At 35.5% G+C, this 21,178-nt stretch overlaps 1 protein-coding gene across 7 annotated transcripts in view; it reads left to right on the top strand.

Moving 5' to 3' along the window:
* The window catches only part of SESTD1 (SEC14 and spectrin domain containing 1), a 47,751-nt gene that overhangs the window by 10,584 nt on the left and 15,989 nt on the right, over positions 1-21,178 (top strand). For all 7 annotated transcript variants that reach the window (XM_021552511.3, XM_021552506.3, XM_021552508.3 and 4 more), the window contains 8 exons: positions 1,343-1,422; positions 4,732-4,840; positions 7,683-7,773; positions 9,618-9,731; positions 16,852-16,965; positions 18,403-18,500; positions 18,846-18,901; positions 19,351-19,562. In XM_021552511.3, coding sequence (XP_021408186.1) covers positions 1,368-1,422; positions 4,732-4,840; positions 7,683-7,773; positions 9,618-9,731; positions 16,852-16,965; positions 18,403-18,500; positions 18,846-18,901; positions 19,351-19,562 — 849 coding nt within the window. In that variant the 5' untranslated portion in view covers positions 1,343-1,367. The remainder of the gene's footprint in view (positions 1-1,342; positions 1,423-4,731; positions 4,841-7,682; positions 7,774-9,617; positions 9,732-16,851; positions 16,966-18,402; positions 18,501-18,845; positions 18,902-19,350; positions 19,563-21,178) is intronic.

The following is a 21,178-nucleotide window of genomic DNA, read 5'->3' as shown; positions in this document are numbered from 1 at the left end:
ATTTTATGCAACAAATAACTACAAATCTTTGTCTAAAGTATACAGGAAGCTTTAATAGGATGCTTTTTTGAGTAGTTGTTCAAAGAGCAGGCTGTCATGGGACTCAGTTCCCTGAGAGAACTAAAATTTGTTTGTTTCCTTCTTTAATATATGCAGTGTGAATTCTATATAATTGGCAAAAATTGCGCTTCAGTGTGGAGATTTTGGGATAAGAGGTGGCAATGAACATTGTGACACATTGGAACAGGAAGAGACAGTAAAAAGCTGTTTGAATGTTTTTTCTTTTTGCAATAATATGTTAGGTCTTTGTTTTGTTATGAAGCTCATTGTTTTAACATGAAAACGAATAACTATTTTACCTCAGGCTGTTTGGATTTCTCTGAATTTTTTGAGTTGGTTTTTTTTTTTCCTAAATCATTTATAGTTTTTATTCAGTTAACTTCCCCTGTGCCAGGAAAAAAGTTCTCTTTGTGTGCATTCTGAAGTATCCAGAGGGAGAATTCCAGGTTACAGTCCAAAGCCATTTTGGTCTCTTTTTACTTTGACTGATATTGGCATATAACTTGAATAGAGTATTTCTGAGCAGAACTAGGTTTCTTAATTATATGAATTGATCTGTGGAAGTAGGACCTCAGAAAGTTACAAGCAGATACCAGTTCCTACTTTGTGTTGGCAGGAAGAGGAGGTTGCAGTTCAGGCATCCTGTGGATTTGTCAGTGAAGCAAAAAAGCTTCATCATGGTGAATTGCAGTTCACAGTGCAATAAAAAATGCATGAGAGTAAGGAGGCAGAAGGAGCAGGAGCATTTCCAGGTATAGATTATAGGTAGGATGTAGTTATTCAGGCTATTGCATGTTGGATGTTTTTCTTCAAGTGAAGCCCTGCTAATGGCAGGGTAATGGCAATGTCCTGACAGAAATGTAGCATAACATATTTAGATAATTATTATATTCTTGGTAATACCAGACAGACCGTGCAAAGGCACAATCTTATTTGCACTCATTTTACATCTGAATGAGCAAAAAAAAGACCTACCTGAAAATTAATTGTAGTTTTTTAGTTGGGTAATTTGATTTTATATACATTATCTTGTTGTCCTTGGTTGAGATTCTGCTTTGGGTTTTGTGGTTGAACTGTTTTTTCCACACAATGAGGGAAAGGAAATCTTTAATTAAATATATGTATTAATAATGCCTATAATTATGTTTTTTCTAAAGTTTACAGTATTTTAGATGTTGGTTACAGTGTTCTGTTCTTCCTTCAGAAGAATACAAAAGTGTAACACAGCAAAACACTGTAACTGATTTCCCATGCTTGATAACTTCAACTTCTTGTGTTTCAGAGCTGCGAAAAGTATCTGAAGTAGAATGGAAGCGTCAGTAATATTACCCATTCTGAAGAAAAAATTGGCATTTCTTTCAGGTACAGTTTCAGTTTTTCTCAACTGAGTCCACTCCACCCTGCATAATTTGGGTGGGATTTTTAAGGTGGTTATTTGTATTTTCTGGATGTATTTAACACAAATGTGTTGTTGGTTAGTGCTTTGTCATATTCCAAAAGAATCTCTGGAACCCTTTATTGAGTAGCCAAGCTGTTGGTGTTGGTGTTTAGGACTTGGTTTTGCTGTAGCCTCTAGCTCAACCCGCAAAGTTTTAAAGAAGTTTCAGTCTGTATAGAAGAGACTGATGATTTAATAGACACCCAGAAATAATCCTTGCTGGTTTGCCTTTTTAGTTTTTTGGTTTTAGAAAAACAGAGTGATTATTTTCAGGATTTTCTGTAGAAAATTTTTCACATGTCTTTTCTCAAGCTTTGAAACACATGGGAGGAAAATTAGCCATGCATTGCAACAGTTTGATTATTGCCAATTAGTTAATTCAGGGAAAGCTGTAATTATCACTGTATTTATTAAAACTTCCTGAATCTTACATTGAAGGTAACTTTTTCTCCTCCCCCTGCCAGAGGAAAAAAAAAAAAAAAAGGAAATGCTTCAAATGGTGAATGACTATCCCTTGCTTATTTCTGATTTCACTGCTGATGTAGATAGCTGTGTTAGTTCTTGGTGTTTGATTGTCTGATGCAGTGTAGATAGGTAACTTGCAGAACACTTGTCAACTTCAAAAACTGACAAGTGTTGCATAAATATTCTTCTTGTTTAGTTTATTTTCATTTATGTTTTTGGCCAGTCTAGTTTAGCCTGCTCCAATCACCTGAGAAGTGAAACCTGCTCTTTTTGTTAATGAAGTCTATTTTGCTTTGAATTTGCCCACTGTCCCCAGCAATTGCAAATCTAACAATTCCTTTTCAAAAACAATCAAACCCTAAAACTCAACTCACATTAAATCCTGGGACAGTTCTTCCACAGTAACAGCAGATGTGGTGAGTTGGTTGTTCAGCATTATATTGCAAGCAGATATTCTCATTAACTAGAGTGCATTATCAAATTGCTATTAAAGCTGCCTGATCTGCTTTGAAATACAGATGTTCGTAGTGGAAAGTAATTTACTGAATGGCATTTTAAATGCTAGGAACCATTTTGGACCTATGTATTTCTAAGTAGGTTTGATCATTCTGGAATTGTTTAGTATTAATGGATGTTTTAATTTAATGAATGGTAAAGCTTGATGCAGGAGGATTTTTTAGTCTTCTTCAGTGTAAGTCAACTAACTTGACACAAATCAGTTCATCATGTCTCTTTACATCAATTTTACTCTATATAGTTTCATAATAGTTTCATTAATGATTAGAAATATACACTCAGAAAAATAATATTTTAGGAAAGTCCTGCAGTGTTTATGTGCTGAAGTCTGTTGTCATTTTTGAGTTAAATTGGTACAAATAATGTTGATCCTGCCTTTTTCTAGAAGCAAAACAATGGTTTCTAATGGAAGTCCATGGCTGGAGTAGCTTTCATGCTGATAAGTCATTCATTACACATAGCACAGAAGAAAAGGCAAGCTCCTAAATCAACAAAAAGCCTTGAACAACCACTTCGGTGCAAAATAAACTAAAAAATTTTTCCTTTTGTTTTTTTTCTCCTTCCTTGTGTGATGTTCTCAGTTGCTTTCCTTAGCAGTGTTTACAAGCTGAGGGAAAAACCTGTCAGTTGTCACACACGATGTCTTGTAATGAAATAATAATTTAGATAATTATTCTGGTTTTTTTGTGAAATGTCAAGAGATTATATTTCTGGGATTTGGGTTGTGCTTTGCTTAGGCAGTTCAGCTTGTTTAAATCCAAGCATTTTCCCTTTTTCTCTGTTTCCTCACTCCAATTTTCAGGCTTTTTGCCATTCAGAAACAGAAGGGTGGACAGTCTGTAAATAACTGCTGCTGTAGATTGTTTCTGCTGGAAGCATCTGTCCATTTGTCCTTTCTCATACAGCACCACTCTTCAATTATTCAGTTTAGAAATACAGTTATTAGAAAGTATGTTGCTATTTTACAGCAACAATTTTCTTACAAAAGCGAGGAAGGAAAGGGAACATAACTACTGCACCAGAAGTAGTAGGTTCTTTATGAAAATGCGGAAAATATCTACGTATCAGTGGATCTTTAAAACTCCAAATTTAGAGTGTTTGCACAGCTTTGGAGACAAGGAAGAAAGGCCTGTTGCAATTAAGATTCTAATATATGTTGTGTAAGTAGTGTTTGTTCATTATCTTGCATGCACCTCATGGATGGGGAGAATTCTTATCAAATTTTGTCGACATACGTGTATGAGTCTACAAGCACTGCTGTGCTTGTGCCTTTCCTTGTTTCTGCACATCTGTTAGTATTCTGTAAAAAGCTGTTCTTATGGATTAGATGGAACTTCAGTTCTACTGAAGAACTTTATGATGCCAAAGCATAGTTTAATTGCTTTAGCCATGTGAAAAACAGTTTGAGAATAAAGATGTTCTTTTTCAGATTATGGGAATTCACTTTGCTTGATTTTTCCACGAATAAACCTGTGATTATAGATGTGTTTTTATAGTTTTTTTCTAAAATATAGAGAAGATTATATAGTAATTGACTCCTACATGTGCTTAAGTATGTTGTGGTTGTGGTTTTTTTCCTTTAATAACATAGATAATATATCAAAATGTACTGTTTCTAATATTGTTTGTATAAGTTTTACCAGAAAGGTTTGAAAATGCAGATGAAGATTAAGGCAAGCTGGAAATACATCTCTTAATTGTAAGGTGATTGTTAGCTGTTTGTAAGTAGGTCTTGAAATTTTTCTGTGTTTGAAGTAAGTGCCAGTTTAGAGAATGTGCCATGGGCAGCCTCTGTGGTAGGAGATCCTCCTGTAGTAGCCAGTTGGATAGGAAAGTCCTTTTCTAGGAGCTCCAGTGGAGCTTCTGGGTACATGCTCAGCTTGGGAGTGGACTAGGTTTCTGATAGGTTGGTAGTGTAGAAGGTCTAGGAGATGTTTTTAAGTAATATAATGTAAAAATGCAAAAAAAAAAAAGCTTCTGGAACACTTGATTTGTGTTGTTTATATTGAAAGTATTAGATGAAAAATTGTGACAGCTGTGGATGTGGGCTATGCTCTGATGCCCTGGTGATGTTTTAAATGTCCATGTGGTGAATGAATCTTCACAACTGATAGGTGAAATCAGTCGTGGTTTTCACAGCAACTTTAAAGATTGCTTTTGTGATGAAGTTTGAGACCACTTAGCTGCAAAGTATTTCTTCTGCTTAAACCTCATCACATTAACTTTATAATTACTTTTTCTTTCTGAAACAGGAGGGAAGGACAGAAGAAGTGGCCTCATTCTGACTATTCCATTATGCCTTGAACAGACAAGCATGGATGAGCTGAGTGTCACACTAGACTATCTTCTAAGTATACCAAGGTGATTAGGAAGGCAATCTGTTCATAGCTGTTTTTTATTTCCAGTTGTAGAAGGGATCATTCTATTGTTTTTAATTTTATTTGCTCTTCTTTACCAAATTAATTTTACGTAAATGTTTGTTTAGAATGTGATACTATCTGACTGAGCTAGAAACACACATCCCAATAAGCTAATGGATATGTACTAAGGCTTGTCTGTGTCCTTTTATGTCCTTATGTTCTCTTTTCTTGGCACAGCTTTTTTCATAATTTCTTTTTAATGACAATGCACTTAAATTGCTAAGTAAATTAATGAGCCATTCCATTCGAACATTGCCCTTTCTGTGCTACATGGCTAAACTTTGAAGCTTTTAGGGCTTCAGTTTAAAAGTGTGCTAAGATAAAAATATAGTCTTACTGCAGAGAACAGCTCATTGTACTGCTTAAATGTGCTGCCTAACAACTTGAGTATCCTCTCATCCATAGCTTGCTGTAAAATTGTTGTTCTTCAAGTTCTCTACATGTACCATTGACAGCTTATAGTGACAGTTTTTGGTCCTGGCTTAGTTACCTGTATGTGTTTTCTTAAGATCCAAGGATTGGTCTTTATCATAATTTTTTTTCTCTCATGTGCCACTGTTTTATAAAGAAAAGGAGCCTCTCATATAAATATTTGCTTTTGTATCTTTTCAAATTCCTCTTCTAGAAACAGAACAATAATGGCATAACTGAAGATATCCAGTGTACTTTGCATATTGTAATCTGTAAATGTTTATAAAGCACAGTTAAACGATCCAGTGTTGGGGTTTTTTGGAAGATAAGACTTTTAAACATCCTGATTGGCAAGAGAGAAGCAAAGAATAAATTCAGATTATTTAAAAGTAAAACATCAGAAGGTATATGAGTATACTGCACAACATTTTAGTTGTCTAAGTTTTTGAAACAGCTTGTTGTCTTTTGTAAAGTGGTGAAACACCAAATGGTCATCCACACACAAGTCATGTCATTGACTTAAGGACTTGGCTGTATTTGTGGAACAGATGCAGGCATTCTTGTTCCAGTAAGCATTAATTATTCCACAGTCTCATCCTGATGTATGTCTTTACATACATTAGTGTAACAATAACGGCCTAAAAGCTGAACCAAAGTGCTCTTTGTATTCAGTAGAAACTGGGAAATCTATTTGAAAGTGAAGTCAGTGTTCCCACATTTAATGCTCTGTGTCAGTTGTGGAAAAAATGACCTCTCTTCTATGGTGGCAGTATGGAAAAATCATAGTCGTTTTGGTTCGTATGTTGTTTTTCAGTGGGAAATGCAAACTTTGGCCTAAGCACGTCTCTATTTTTGTTCTGGAAAGACTTTCTAAACAGTGTTTGGGGAAAATAGGGCTGAGGGGAGTGATATTGTCCCAAACCCAGATAGCTGTCCAAGCAACATACATACTACTTTTTTCCCCAAGTTCTGTGTAAGGTAATATGTTTGACTTATAATTCAGTTGTGTGTGGTATACGATGTGACTACAACTGGTTTGAGATCTGCAGTTTAGTGAGAATTGCTGGCTGTGTCCAAAATTGGAGAGGCATTAATGCTTAAAGTGTCTTGGGTAGAATTTCTTTGGAATATGTGTGTAAAGCCGTTCTGAAATTTCAGACGACTCATTCCTAGTGTTGAAGTATACTGTCATGCCTTACTTTGATGGTATTTAAAATTCTCCGATTCTGAAGATGCCTGTTCAGAACTGAGGAAGAATAAAAGTGGGAACAGTATGATATGTTGCCTGTTCATACTAAAATATGCTTTCTTGGTTGTGTTCTCTCTGCTGTGGCTCAAATCCCCAAGCTTTTTACTTTTTATTTTAACCTACATACAAACACATACATTGGCTAACCTTTCTAGAAGTGGTAGGTCACTCCTGAATTTGATCAGTTGTGTATTTTGTTGGTTTGGGGGGTTTTAATAGGTTAGTAGTAGAGGAGAAGATGCTGATACTGCTGGAGTCCAGTGATCCTAAGGAAGTCATGTCTCAAGATGCTGTAGCAGCACTTTACACCTTATTCTTTAAAGCAATAGCATTGTGCCTTCTGAGTTGGTTTTATTTGTGCTAGTGAAGCCTGAATGTTCAGACTGCTTCCAGAAACATCATATGTGTGATCTTAGAGGTTCCTTAAAACCAAAAGCATTCATGGACTGTTTAAAGAGCCAGGATGAATTATTTTTTCCTAAATAGGCTAGTAAAGTGACCTTTTTCCCCTTTTTTTTTTTTTTAAACTTCAAGGTGAATTTGTCTTTCACCTGTACCAGATGAAGCTCAGCTTAAACATGAAATAAATAACAGCTGATTTCTTGTTGTGCAGCATAATGCTTATTATTGCATGCCTTGTGTTTTGTAAGCTAAGGAGATCACAGAAATAGCTTTGTTTTATAATTGCAGATTTGGGAAAGATTATGTAATGCTTTCCCACCTCTCCTAAATGTCATGGATTTTAATTGCTTATAACTTTGCCAATGCAAGAATTTCAACCTAGGACATGATATCTAGTCTGGTAGCTAATGTTAAACCATGGACTCACTTGCAAGTCCTCTTCTGGATGCTCCTTGTAAAAACTGACATCCCTTTGTCTTCCTTATGACACTCTAAGTTGATCTCTTTTGTGAGCATTTTGTCAAGTTAACCTTTTCAGAGTTGCTACAGAGCATTAAAATTGGAAGTTATTTTATAAATGAGTAAACTTAAGGTTTATAAGACAGTGTTTCTGTAAGGAAAATGCTATGTAGCTGTATTTTACAAGAGGCTTGAAATCCAAAGTTGTCATGGTATGACACTTGTTATAGTTTATATTTTTATAAGTTGTTTTTTCTTTTAGTGAGAAGTGTAAAGCTCGAGGATTCACTGTGATAGTGGATGGCAGAAAATCTCAGTGGAATGTGGTAAAGACAGTTGTGTTAATGCTCCAGGTAAATAAATATTTATACATTCATAGTTGACTGATCAGTTTTATGATGTGAATGCAATGGCTGCGTTATTGTAGAGACAGTAATTTCCTTCAAATGCGGTTCCTGTGCAGCAGGAAGAAATTCTGAGAAGCAGATGATCAAGAGAGCAGTTCACTCAAGAGAGAGACAAATTCTTTATATGATGAGAACACACAATTGTAAACCTTTTTCTGAAACTGAGTTTTAGTTAAAAAAGCAAAAAAATATGCGCCTGGCATCACCAACTATGAGCAGCAGGAATGTGTGCAGGGCTGCAGTTCACACAGATACTGCAGCTGAGCAGGTTTTGATGCAATATATGCTGTTGCCAGGGTTCCTTTGCAATAGGATATAGTTGACTTAGTCATGGATCATAATTCCAAATACAAATTATGTTGTGTGTACTTCAAAAAGTAGGAGAAGTGACAATTTCAAATAAAATATTCTAAAAAATATTATTTTAACTCTTCAGAACTGTGGGCTTACAAGTAGTCTTATTTCTGCTGAACGGTATAGATTATTTTCTGGTCTCAGTGGTAAAAGAAAATGTGAGATACAGTATTTTTAACACATTAGAACACTTGGACTACTGCCTTTCTTACTGCACAGGTGGTTCCTCTTTATCAGAGTAGTTTTTCTCTCAGACTTAGGTGAAGCCTTAGAAAGTGTGTCAGATGCAAATGATTTTTTTTTTTTTTTAATCCCTTGTGTTCAGATAATGATCTTGACTGGGTTTTGCTTCAGCCACTGTGTGGTTGTGAGGTTTCAGTAGGAGCTGCAGCTAGTGGGGAAGGTCAGCTCTTTGCCAACACTTATTTCCCTGGCAGCACTCACCCTGCCTCTGCAAGGCTTGCAGAATCTGTGTCTTGAGTTTGAGAAGGAGCCAATAAGGAAGATTTTCCTATGTGAATTGATCACTTGTGTAGATCATGTGAGATTTCTGTCTGCTTCATCATTTGTAATTCTCAAAAACACTTCTGTGTTCAAAATATTGCCTACTTATAAATAGTTTTTGCATATTTGGTAAAATGGTGCAAGAATGAATTGGGGTTTTTTGTTTCTGATTTCTTTAACTTCTTTTGAATTAATTTGTTATTAATAAAATTAGGTATTTAAAGAGAAATCCCATGGGTTGTGTCACCCTTATGTCACTACTCTGATTAACTTCTTACTGCTATAGTTGATGAGTAATCAAGAGTCTTTGTTCCTTGATCTACATTCAGTGTGGCATCATAAAATCAACTTAGTAGATGAAATTACTGATTTAGTCTGAGAAATGTTTTCCTGGTAGTACTTTAATGAAATTAATATGTTGAAATGTTAATATTCAACCTTTTCATTTTAGTCTAAGTAATATGTACTAAAGAAGTATAGGATATAATCTTGACATGTAAGCTGATAACAAATACACAATTTTTTCCTAACTTTATGATTACGGTTTCCTTCTACATAGAAGATAACATTGGTGGAAAGCTTTTTTTTAAACATTTCTTCCTCTTTTTAATGAAATACCATAAATTAAATTAACTCTAGCCAATAGTTCATTTTTCTGTACTAACACAGCACAGACTAATAGTTTGTCCTTAGGACTGGGAGTAAAGAGGTTATATTTTTCTTTTCAGTTTTGACTCAGTTTGCTATGAAATCTTGTGCAATGTTACAAAGCAGAATGGAGCAAATATGTAATGTAGATGAAGCAGGCTTCAATTTCTGTCTGCAATTTTTACATTCTTGTATAGATGATGAAATCTAAGTGGAATTCAGTTCTGTGGTAAATGAAGGTTTTAATCTTGAATATTTTACTTGTTTTTTTATTTATTTTACAGAATGTTGTTCCAGCTGAGGTGTCACTTGTTTGTGTAGTAAAGCCAGATGAATTTTGGGATAAGAAGGTTACACATTTCTGCTTTTGGAAAGAGAAAGATAGACTTGGCTTTGAGGTATGTTGAGCTTTTGTCTAGTTCAGTCAAAAATACTGTTTCTAAAATAACTGATGTGATTGGATGACAACTAAAGTGCCTTTAAAGTAGCTGTATTCTTGATGCTTTGTGGATAACCTTAACAAACCACTGTGGCTTTTTAAAGTTTTCCGTTTTTAATGAGACTTTCTTCATTGAATATTCTTAACTTAGAAACGTGAGGCATTTAATTCTTTGCTTAGTAAGAAAATAAATCTCTGTGATACATATGGGTGTTTTGAGTCAGAAACAGTTGTACAGGATTTAGTGTGAAATTTTTAATTACTTCTCTGATAGGCTGTAGAGATACATAGTGTATGGTGTCACTCTCAGCTGTAACCATTCTGACAAATACCTTGGTATTGCATGCATCTTCTCTCGTTTTGTGAGTTCTTTGACATCAGGAACAGGTTATATATCCCTTGCCAAATCCAAGCTGACATTGTTCTGAGTTGTGAGGCAGAGCATGTACAAGGGACTACATGGTGATGTTAGCACTTCCCTTGTTATCTCTGGGACGTTAATGGAAACCTCAACTTTTCCTGTCTTTTTAGAAAATATCTGTGTCATAAAACTTTCCACTATTTTTTTTAAGCTAATCTTGTTTGGACTACATCAGGCATGTAGCATGCAGCCCAGTTACATTGTCCCTAATCAAAAACATGAGTGTGGTGGTACCCACTTTTATAAACTAGCATATTGTTTGGAGCCACATCCATGATGAGAATTTAAAAAGCTTCTGAACTAACCATCTGTACTCAAAAATATGATTTAAGAGGTGCTGGTTAGAAAGTGATTTAAGCTTGCAATATTCAGTTTCACACAGATCTTTCACAACATAAGGTAGATGTCAGAGTCCAGAGAGCAGCAGAGGCAAAGCCCCTCTTTAGGAGTCACTACTGTGTGATTTTAGGCTCTCTTTTCCCAGCTACACTCCTGTAAATAAAGTTGTTGGGTAAGTACAGGAAGTCTTTGAAGTCATGATATGAAAGTATGTGCCATAGCAGTTGTTAGTGTATATATGATAGGGTTGCTAGTTTGTAAATTAGTCCTTCTAGAAGATTCTTCCTGGGTTTTTCTTTAGTATGACTCAGCTAGAATGCATTTTTAGACAAATAAGCAGAAAGCTTACAGAAATTATATCAACAAAGCAGGGATAATTTTACATGACTATGATAATAGAATGAATTTTTGTTTCATTCTAAAGTTTAGCTAATTTAAATGATAATCCATTAATCTAGTAATCTTGGTAATTTTATAAAGCATGGTCTGTGCTAGAATCATGTTGTCATTGTTGGCATAGGCCACTGGAATTATGTACCCAAACCTTTTGGTTTCTGTCATTTGGCCACAATCAGGAAAATTGTTTCAGTAAAAACGACCCACCTTCTCTGGGCTCCAAATATTTGTGTCAGAGGCAGAGTATTCTTTCCTCTATTCCAAATATGAGTGCAGAGCACTGATAAGGCCATGGAAGGCTCCAATGCAGGCACAAATCTACAGCTGCATAATTTTGCATTACTGGCAGTAAAAACAAACAACACCCAACTCATGTTTTGGATCACAGGTTAGATATGTTTAACTACTAGGAAAATTCAGGATTGATGTTGTGCCAGTGAAATATTTATGAACTAAAAATTGTAATTCAAATACGAAATCTTTTTAGTCACTTGGGTGTAATAACTGTGATTTCTAATGGGGCATCACATCTACCTCCTATTTTCTGCTACCTGATCTGTTCTTAATACCTTGCTTAATATTCCCATATGAGGCCATTAATCACAGTGTCTTCCTTTCTGTTCAAAGGCAGAGATCCTCTGCTTCAGAGTGAGATGTGGTGATGATGAGTTGCAAAACACTGAAAGTAAATGTGGGAACTGAGATCAAACAGTACTGGGTGGATAAGTACAAAGAGGTGGGCTGATTCAGCTGAGTAAAAGTTCATATCTTTATTTCTGGTTAGCATTAGTGTTGGTTTTGGACCTGCCTCAGGACAATTCCTATTTGTCCTCCAGCAGAACTTTCTTCTGTAACTTCATTCCTCCCTTATTAGCAATCAGTTCGTGTGTTAATTGAAGCAGTTTTATCTGGTTCTGTGCCATGCTTCACAAGAGGAAAGTTGTCTTTATTGTTTTAAAGCTATCTTCCAGCTGAAATGTTGCATATATGACACTGTAATGCTTGATGCTGTTAATGCTTTAAAAGATTGAAGAACAGGACTTGAGTATAAAAAATGCTGTGTTTTAGAGTTGGGAGGTGGTGCTTTTTGAGTTTTTATTAACATGCTCTACATAGTAATGTGAAAGAAATCACTCTTAGTAGATGTAGTGTGTTGTATTTGAGCATGAGCTTTTCTTATGAGAACAATGAGCATTACTGGAAGAAAAAATTACCAGAAAAATAGAAGAAATGTACAAATTTGTACACAATGCAAAATTGCCTATAGATTGATGAGGTTACTTCACACATATCAGTCATTTAAGGAACTTAGTGAAAAAATAATATCTGAGCCTGATTTAGATATTATATCAGTACTTTGAAAATCAGTTTGTCAGGAGCAGGAAGGAAGAGGACATGCTTGCTGTTCTTGTCCTTGTGGAAATCAGGGAGCAAAATCTTAAAAGTTCACTGAGAATTTGGAGAATAGAAATTAAGTGCATTAAAAAAAGGAATAAGAGAAAGGAAAAAAATGGGTGGTAAACTACCATGGGTTAGTTGAAAAAATTAGAGTGTGTAACATAATGATCTTTATAATCCTGAAGTCCAAAGTCTAAATAGTTCTAAATGCTGCACACTTCAACTGTAGCAGCTGACAGCTCTCTAGTAAAGGGTGTCAGAAATATCTCATGATAATTTATCTGCAGCATCTGCTCTGAAAAATATCAAGTTTCTAGTTTACCTTTTAAGAATTATGCTAATAAGCAGAGGATTGCTCCACAGACTAAAAAATGAATAACACTTTGTAGAAAGTATCTAATTTTTGTCCATTTTCAGTTCAGTGTTTTAAGACTGAGGCACCAGAATTTAAAGCTTTCATGGACTTTCCTAAAAAAGCATATGGAAGTTCCTGTCAAAATTTTTTATTTAACTGCATCTCTTTTCATCTGTATGTATCTCAGTTGCTACTTTAACATGGGAGGCAATGGGTTCTGGAGCAAATTAAGGAATTGTCTGTGTGGAGCTGGGGCATGTAAGCCTGCATTTATGTCATGTCCTGAATTCTGTCCAAAGAAGGTGTGTTGAAAAATGCAAGAATCTTTGCCTATTTTCTCTTCTCTGGGATGTAAAAATGAGACTGTGCTATTTATTGTGAGCCCTGGAGGGTAAGGTGAGTGAGAGGGTAGGTAAAGCCACAAGTGAAGGAGGCAGTTCCTGGGAATGGAATTCATCTTGTGTTTATCTAGGTTCTGCCAACTGCCCTTGGGTTTCTAGTATGACAGATTTCTATGGCACTGGCCAGATAAATATTTACCTAGTGTTTATTGGTGTATTGTTAAAGAAAATTATCTTTGTTTAGATTAGTGTTCCATATTAAACAAATAATACCCTGTGCTACTCAGCGGTTAATCAAATAGTATTTCAAAAAAATGGATTGAAATAGTATTTAGTATCAAAAATAGGATTATTCTCCTCAGGAAGAAGTAGCCTTTGCTTTACAGTTCTGTGGCAATGAAGAGCATATTTAGATTACACTTGTTTAAATTTTATATTCTCAAGGGACATGTGTATTGTTCTCTTTCGAAAAGTAATTTCTCTTTTTCAGATTCAGTAGTGTGGCTGCTCTGATATGACACACTTCAGAAAAAAGCTTCTTGTTACTGAAATTTTACAGCATCCTGTTCTCAAGTAGCTCCTGGGTTTGACTCTGTGATATTTGTGTTAAAGAGCTTTTTCATTTCTTCCCCTTAAGAGAGAAAGTTCAGATAGGAGTATTTAACATTTTGGGGCACTTTTAATTGTCCTCTTGAATATGTAGAATTCTCTCATCTTGACTTCTGCCTCTATCTCCTTGTAGATGATCAATGAAAATTGCAGAAAACAGAAATGACATAGAGAGGTCAGCTTACTGCAAACAGTATTTAAAGCTTTTTTACTACAAAAGATACATGTTGCATGAGTCAAAATCATATATTTTCACTCCTGAGAAATAGAATTTTGCACTTAAGACACAAGACTTTGCAGTCCATGTTTTTAGCTTTGTCTTTCTTCTTTTGCTTGACAGCTTTTACAAACGTTGTTTTGATTTTATTAAAAATACAGCACTTCTACTTTTCCCCAAGCACTGTTCTGAGTTATTCCTTTAAAGGCTTTCACAAGAATTTAGCAGGCCAATATTGTGCAGAGGAACTTTACTGACTAGAGTGGAGTAAGGATGAGAGCTGCTACCACTCCTCCAGGTTTGAGAAAGAGTTGAGTGCAGATGATGATTCCGTGACTCTGGTCAGTAGCAAACAGGACATGTTTGAAACTACTGCCACTGTGAGCTTATTAGCTGTCCCTGTTGGCAGAAGTGGGTGGATCAAGTGGGAAGGGAAGCAAAGATTAAAGGATTCAATAATGTATACTTTTTTTCCCCTGTTTTACCATCTGTCCAGATCTACTTGTTTCTCCCTTGGGAAATTTAAGCTCTTCATTTTAACATGCAGCTATAATCTGCTGTCCAAAGGCTTTTTACTTTGGATTATGAAAGCTGCTTTTTTTTCTCCCTTTTTCTGGAATCAACATAGCTTGACTTGGAAAAGAAGGAAAACAAAAAATCATTGCAATTGCAAGCAAACAGGGTTATTTCTGATTTTACAGCTGTAAATTACCTTATATTTACCTGTGGTAATACTTCAAAGGGTAAAATCCAAAAGCAAGAGTGAAACACTTATTCATAAGGAACAGCTTTTTCTAGGATGTGGTATTTTGACATCTTTTTTCACAAAAGGTCAAAAATAATTGCTCTGTTTGGATTTTGAAACATTTTGGAAACCTGACAGCAGAAGTTTGCTGAGCTTGAAGTAGAATTCAGATCTGTAAAAGTGAAGTGTCTTCTCACTGTCCACATTGCATTTTTCAACATTTTTTTATTTCTCTTTTTTATTTCTTGGTCTATATACTTATAGGCTATTAATCTATAGTAGCTGATTAAATCATTACTTCTGAAGCTTCAGAGAGACAAGCTACACTTTCGACACCTAGAAAATATCAAAGCTGATTGACTAATTTAAAGCATATAGAGGATGTTAGGGTAGCACTGCCACTAGTTCAGGTTTAGAGCAAGAGCTAAATTCTGTTCAGGAGCCCTCATTTCTGCCACAACCTTGTCAAAAATTCAAATGTTTGTTTATATTGTGAAAAGTTCACACATGATTTTAGCAGCTAGCTCAGTGAACAGTCAAGAAACAGTTTAAGAAGGAAGTGCTTTTTAAATGAGAATGAGAAACCTAGAGAATGAATGGGTTTGGGAGTAATGCTTTAAGTTACAACAAGGTTTATTAATGAGGTGGAAGTTTTATTTTTCAGAATTTTTTTAGTAAGATCTAGAAAATTTGGGTTTTGACCAAGTCTCTTTTCTGGGTGTTTATTTTTTGTCAAAAGATTATTTTTTCATATGGCTAAAATATTTATTTTGTGCAGGCTTTGCTGTTTCATATTTTTTTTTTTTATTAAAAAAAAACATATCCCTAGTGGGAGTTTGAGGGCTATCCCTTGCCCACTGTCTTTCCTGAAGGATCTCAGTTAAAAAAAATATGAAATAAGTGGTCTCAATACAGTCCATCTATTTTGTCAGGCTATTTGGGTCTTTTCAGAAATTATACTTGAGTAACAAGAACCAGCTGCCCTGTTTGCTTTCATTCCCATACCAGAATGTCCATACCAAAATTAGTTTTCTTTTTTTTGATGAACTTACAGAGATTAATGTTAAAAATTACCTAAACTATTAAGTGTGCCAAAAGAAGGAAGAACAAATGCTTTTTTTTTCTCCTTTCTTGGATGTAGAATCCTCTGGGGTTTGGGCTGGTTACTGGCATTACTTAAAGAAACTACTAGCCAATTCCATTTACAGCAGCCATGTACCATTGAGAGTACAGGGCAATAGTGTATATTTGGATGTTGCTGAAAGGCTTTCCTCTGCAATAATAGACCATTTGTTTGGAGCTACTCTGAATTCTGTAGTTTCAGTATCTGCAGGGAAATGGAACTGGAATAGAAGTCTCTCTTTAGTTAGCTCTCCACATATTCTTGTGCCCTGCAAAAGTATGTGGATGATTTGATGGGTTATAGAAATTTTCTTTTATTTTTTTTTCTTTTGTTTCTTGTTTTATATTCCCAATATGTCTGCTTCAATAGAGATGTTGTTTTGGGGTTTTTTTCCACAGGAGTTATTCCGGGCTTAGCATATCATTCATCAAAGCAAGCTGTGCTGCCAACTTTTGGTTTGGGCTTATATGAATAAGGCTCATTCAGGAGCCTCTAGAATGCAGAAATGAAGGCAAGAATTTAGTTTTCCACCTAGCAGTGGACCTGTGTTTTCCTGTATGCCCTGATGGAGCTGATGAGCTAGATTTGTCTCCTGGGTAAATGACTCAGGCTTTTAAGCATACTAAGATTTGAGTTTTTGACTACTCATGGAAAGATCATGATTGATCCAACTTTTGCTGAGCATATTTTCACAGTAAATGCAGGCACTTAACTTTTATGGCACAAATTCATCTCTGGGACTCAAAGTATTGCCAGAGAGTGGTAAAAATACCAAGTGCTTTGCAGTATGATAGCCTGCTACTATATTCACTAGAAACAGATAATGTGATATATGACTTAATCACAAAGCATCAGCTTCCAGCAGGAAAACAGATATCCAGGGAGCACATTGCTTTTTCCCACTAAGGTGGTAGAGGTGGTGCACTTAAAGGATTATGCATGAGGCATACACTGCATGTCAGAATTTCTTGTCTCGTTGAGGCCCACATTAATTGCAAAGAGCCATATTTCATTTAAACATTTAGCAGTGAAATCTGAATCACAGAAAGATCTGCTCAGTATTTCTAGGCACACTTCTCAGATACTTAAGGAAAGTATGAGTATTACCTACAAGTGACCTCTCTTATTGTTGCAGGTTATTTTAGTATCTGCTAACAAGCTGACGCGATATATAGAACCATGCCAACTAACAGAAGATTTTGGAGGAACTCTCACCTATGATCACATGGATTGGTTGAATAAGAGGCTGGTTAGTCATCTGTGTTTTGGGGTTCGGGGCTTTTTTAATGTCTCCTTCTTGACCCGTGAAATTTTTATTCATGTAGGAACTGTAGAGTGTGCAGGAAATGGTCACATTTATAGTTGTGCAATTTATTTACTTGAATAGTCTTGTGATAAGTAACACTGCCTTTACTCAAGGGGTAACAAAGCTAATGTCATCAATTTGTTGAACAACCAATTCCTTAATGAAGCTCTTTTAGTAACAATAACTCTAGAAGACCCTGAGTATTTGGTATAGTTGCTATAAGGGGAAATTGGCTGCTGTAGAAGAAGATCAAAACAAGCAGAAAATACCTGGACTCTGCAGATCCTTCTGAGTTATCACTTAGGTCTTTGTTCCTGTGGTTTTAAGCTGTCCTACACGAAAACATTTGCTGTCAGTGCAGTTTCCCCAGCAGACCAAGAAGCAGTAAATGTCCAGGAGCAACTCTACCCTTTAATTATTAATCAGCACAATTTTTTTAAGCAGCTGCTGGTGTGCATAGCTCTCCAGAATGTTTTTAATTTTTTCTACATTGATACTTGCTTTTCAGTTACTTAAATAGAATTTTCAAAACAATATTTAATCTTCATTTACACAGCATACACAGCATGTTCCCTTCCTGTGTAATCTATTCCTAAAATGTGTGTCTCCATGTGAGACCTCCATGTTTCTTGCAACTGCACCTGCTTTCCTCTGAAATTTCAAGTAGTCCTAGAGAAGTTAAGGAAAGTTCATTGGCAAGCTATTGATTAATAATTCAATAACAGCAAAAATACCTGAAAGTTACTGTGCATGTCACATAAGACACCCAGTTATGTTCAGTTCTGTTAAAAAGCAAAACCAGCCCTCAGAAGTCAGGTACAGAGGAATTGTCTGAACACTGCACAGTGTCTTGACTGTCCAGGTGTTATCTGAGATCAGAAGCCCCTGAGTTCAATGAAACTGATGAGGACATTTTATTCTATGTAATCTTTCTGTATAATATAATACATTTTTCTTTTATTTATTTATTACAATATGGTCCATTTTAATAGTGATTAGAAGCTGGAATCTTTACAAAATTATTTTAATCCTTCCAAGTAAACTGGCCAGTAGTTGTGTAACATGCCTTGATTCTATATCATTATTAAAGGTTTAAATGAAATTGTAGAATAAATATATCCCTAAGATCTTACAGGTTTTGCAGATATCTCAATTTTTTTCAGTATTCATTATATTCAGTATATTTACTTTCTCCCTAAGGAATCTTAGTGCTCATAAGTGTTTGTTTTCTGTTCTTTCCTCCCTATCCTTTGAATGCTGGGAAATAATTACACTGTATAGAGACTGAAGTATACTAATGGAACTACTGAAAATAAATTTCCACTGATGCCTTCAGCTAGCTAAAATTATTTCTTAAATTAAAACCTTCTTCTTATTTAGGTATTTGAAAAGTTTACTAAAGAATCAACATCTTTACTGGATGAGCTTGCGCTAATTAACAATGGAAGTGATAAAGGAACTCAACAAGAGAGAGAGAGGTATGTGATTCACTTTTTGAAATCAGTGCTTTTGGATTATAAAATTTCATTTGAATTTCAGAAAAATACTTTAAAAATTATGCACTTAAATACCTTGAAATGTGTAAAGAAATTCTAAACCTCTATAATGTAGACTACAAAGTAAGTGAGTGTGTAGATAGACACTCATTCAACTGATTATCTGAACCTCCACTTGTGTTTTGATTTAATGAGTTAAAAAAGTAAGGACTTCACTGAGAAAAAAACCCTAGTCTTTTAAGACCCTTAGGTAGTTCCAGCCTTAGCTGAAGTTTTTAGTGCTATTATAATACAAATTTTAATCATGTGTTTGTTTTTTTTTCAAAGATCAATAGATATGAACTTCCTTCCATCAGTTGATCCTGAGACAGTGTTGCAGACAGGTATAGTAAGTCAAAAAATTAGAATGTTGGTCAGTAAAGTGACATGATTCATTTTAGGACCCAAGTGGAAGCACAGATGGCACAATTGTTATCTTGGCCAATGTAACAAGCTTACCGTAATCTTTGGGTTTAAAAAAGTGATGCTAAGAAATGGAAGAACTCCAAACATGTATTTTTAAATACTTTTTCTATAATACCACTAACATCTTTACAATATCACCATAAATATTACGTTTAATTTTGGGAATGCTTAGTTTCTTGCTGATGTCAATATATTTGCCTTATGGAATTAATTCATCTCGGTAGCCAACAAATGGTTGCAATACAGGAAGCATTTTGCAGCAGAAAGGCACTGCTGGTGGTTTAAAATCAGGCAATCTTACTACTTATTTTTATGGGTTTTTTTCTTCGGATCTAGATTAACCAGATCATTCCGTGTATTCTTGAAGGTCACGAGCTGCTCTCTGAGCTGCAGCAGCGTCGCTTCAATGGATCTGACGGGGGGGTGTCCTGGTCTCCGATGGACGACGAGCTGCTGGCGCAGCCGCAGGTGATGAAGCTGCTGGACTCCCTCCGGGAGCAGTACACCCGCTACCAGGAGGTTTGTAGGCAGCGAAGCAAGCGCACGCAGCTAGAGGAGATTCAGCAGAAGGTAATGCAGGTAAGCTGGAGCTCTTCTCAAATGCAGCGAGGTGGAGTTTTGAGCTCAAGTCTCAGGCTGTGATTTCTGCCAGCTGGGAGACCTTCATGCCTCCCGTCACTTCACAAATCTCAGTGTGCTGGTGTCACACAGTGCTTTACATTGTGGCTGCCACTGTGACTTTCCAAAGGCTGTTCTGGTATGTGGAGGTTGCTATAAATCTGCTCTCTTGCTTTGGGGCTGTCCCTTTGCTGGGCACTGTGGCAGTGCATGGCTGCATTGTTGGAGGTGCAAGTGCCTGCCCTGCTGGCAGAGAGGACACCTTTGACTGAGCATCAGCTTTGCTTGAGAGTTGAAAACTTTCCCCTGCCCACATCATTTAAAGTGTTTGTTACTGAAAATAAGCCATTATTTATCCCTTTAGTTGTCTGATGCCTGGTGGTTTAAACTAATCTGAAGTGCTTAAACTGTCTGTATTTCAGGAACACCCTGACAAGAATGAATATAAACTTCCTAATCAATTGCATGTTATTAAAGGTCATGATGAACTCACTTGGTCCTTTGGAAACAGCCATGTAATTGGCACTTTCAACAGTTTCACAGCAGAGTCTCAGTAGAGAAAATCAAGGAAATTGAGTTAATTTATTCATCTTGTGTTTATCACTTGAAATTAGATATGTGTATTTTTTAGATTCTGTATAGTTTAAATATGCAGAAAATTGAATAGATAATTGCTTTTAACCTTTCAACATTGGCCTTTCTAATGCATGAGGGGAGTGCGTATCAAGTACTTGCACTTTACAGCATTGTAGATATGGGTAAAAATAAAAAACTAATCAATTTTGTGATGTCTAGAATTGAAAATAGAAATCTACCAAGGAGATAATTTTAATTTCTATAGTAATTCGATTACTGTAAAAAAATATAAAAAACAGATGTCATTTGTTGATATATTGAGCTGGAAGTATTAAAAATATATGAAATATTAATATAATTCTATATAAAACATATCAGCACAGCTGTGGATATAATCAGGTGAAGCTTCTTTTCCTGTGTTTTAGTGGTTAAACAAGATGTGATTTTTATTGTACTTTGGCAAACTGACATTGTTTATGCATTTAAATAGAATAGTTTACAATTACTCAGCCTCATTTTGCAATATTTGTATAGAAGTAGTTACTTGTTTGCTGTGTGTGCACTACAGATGTTGTTACCTGATGAGTGAACTGAGTTTCAGTACACAGGAAGAATTTGTTTTGTCCTTTTGCCAAATGAATCAGGTTTTTTTAAGTGTATTTAAAAGCTTTCTAAATGGCATACCAATATTTGAGAAAAACTTACTAAATCTAGGAAATTATTTTGTTTCCTTTGGATTTACAGCAAAAAATTTGGCTAATAGAGTTAAAGGCAAAAATGGGAAGCTAATGATGTGCAGAAGGAAGCTGATAGAGGCAAAGTGCTGTGGAATTTATTTTGACAAAATAAACAGAAGTTGCCATATAACAGTACTTGCAGTACTTTAATTAGAGTAGATTTTTTTTCCTTGTGCTGCTGTTGGGTGGGGTTTTTTGTGTGTGTTTTGATCTTCTGCTAGCTTTCTTTACAGTTAGATTAATATTTTATTATTTGTGTACCAT

Source organism: Lonchura striata, chromosome 8 (assembly GCF_046129695.1).
Source record: "Lonchura striata isolate bLonStr1 chromosome 8, bLonStr1.mat, whole genome shotgun sequence".
NCBI classification, from domain to species: Eukaryota; Metazoa; Chordata; class Aves; order Passeriformes; family Estrildidae; genus Lonchura; species Lonchura striata.
The sequence above is the reverse complement of the archived record's forward strand: the minus strand, read 5'-3'. Positions and strand labels throughout refer to the sequence as shown.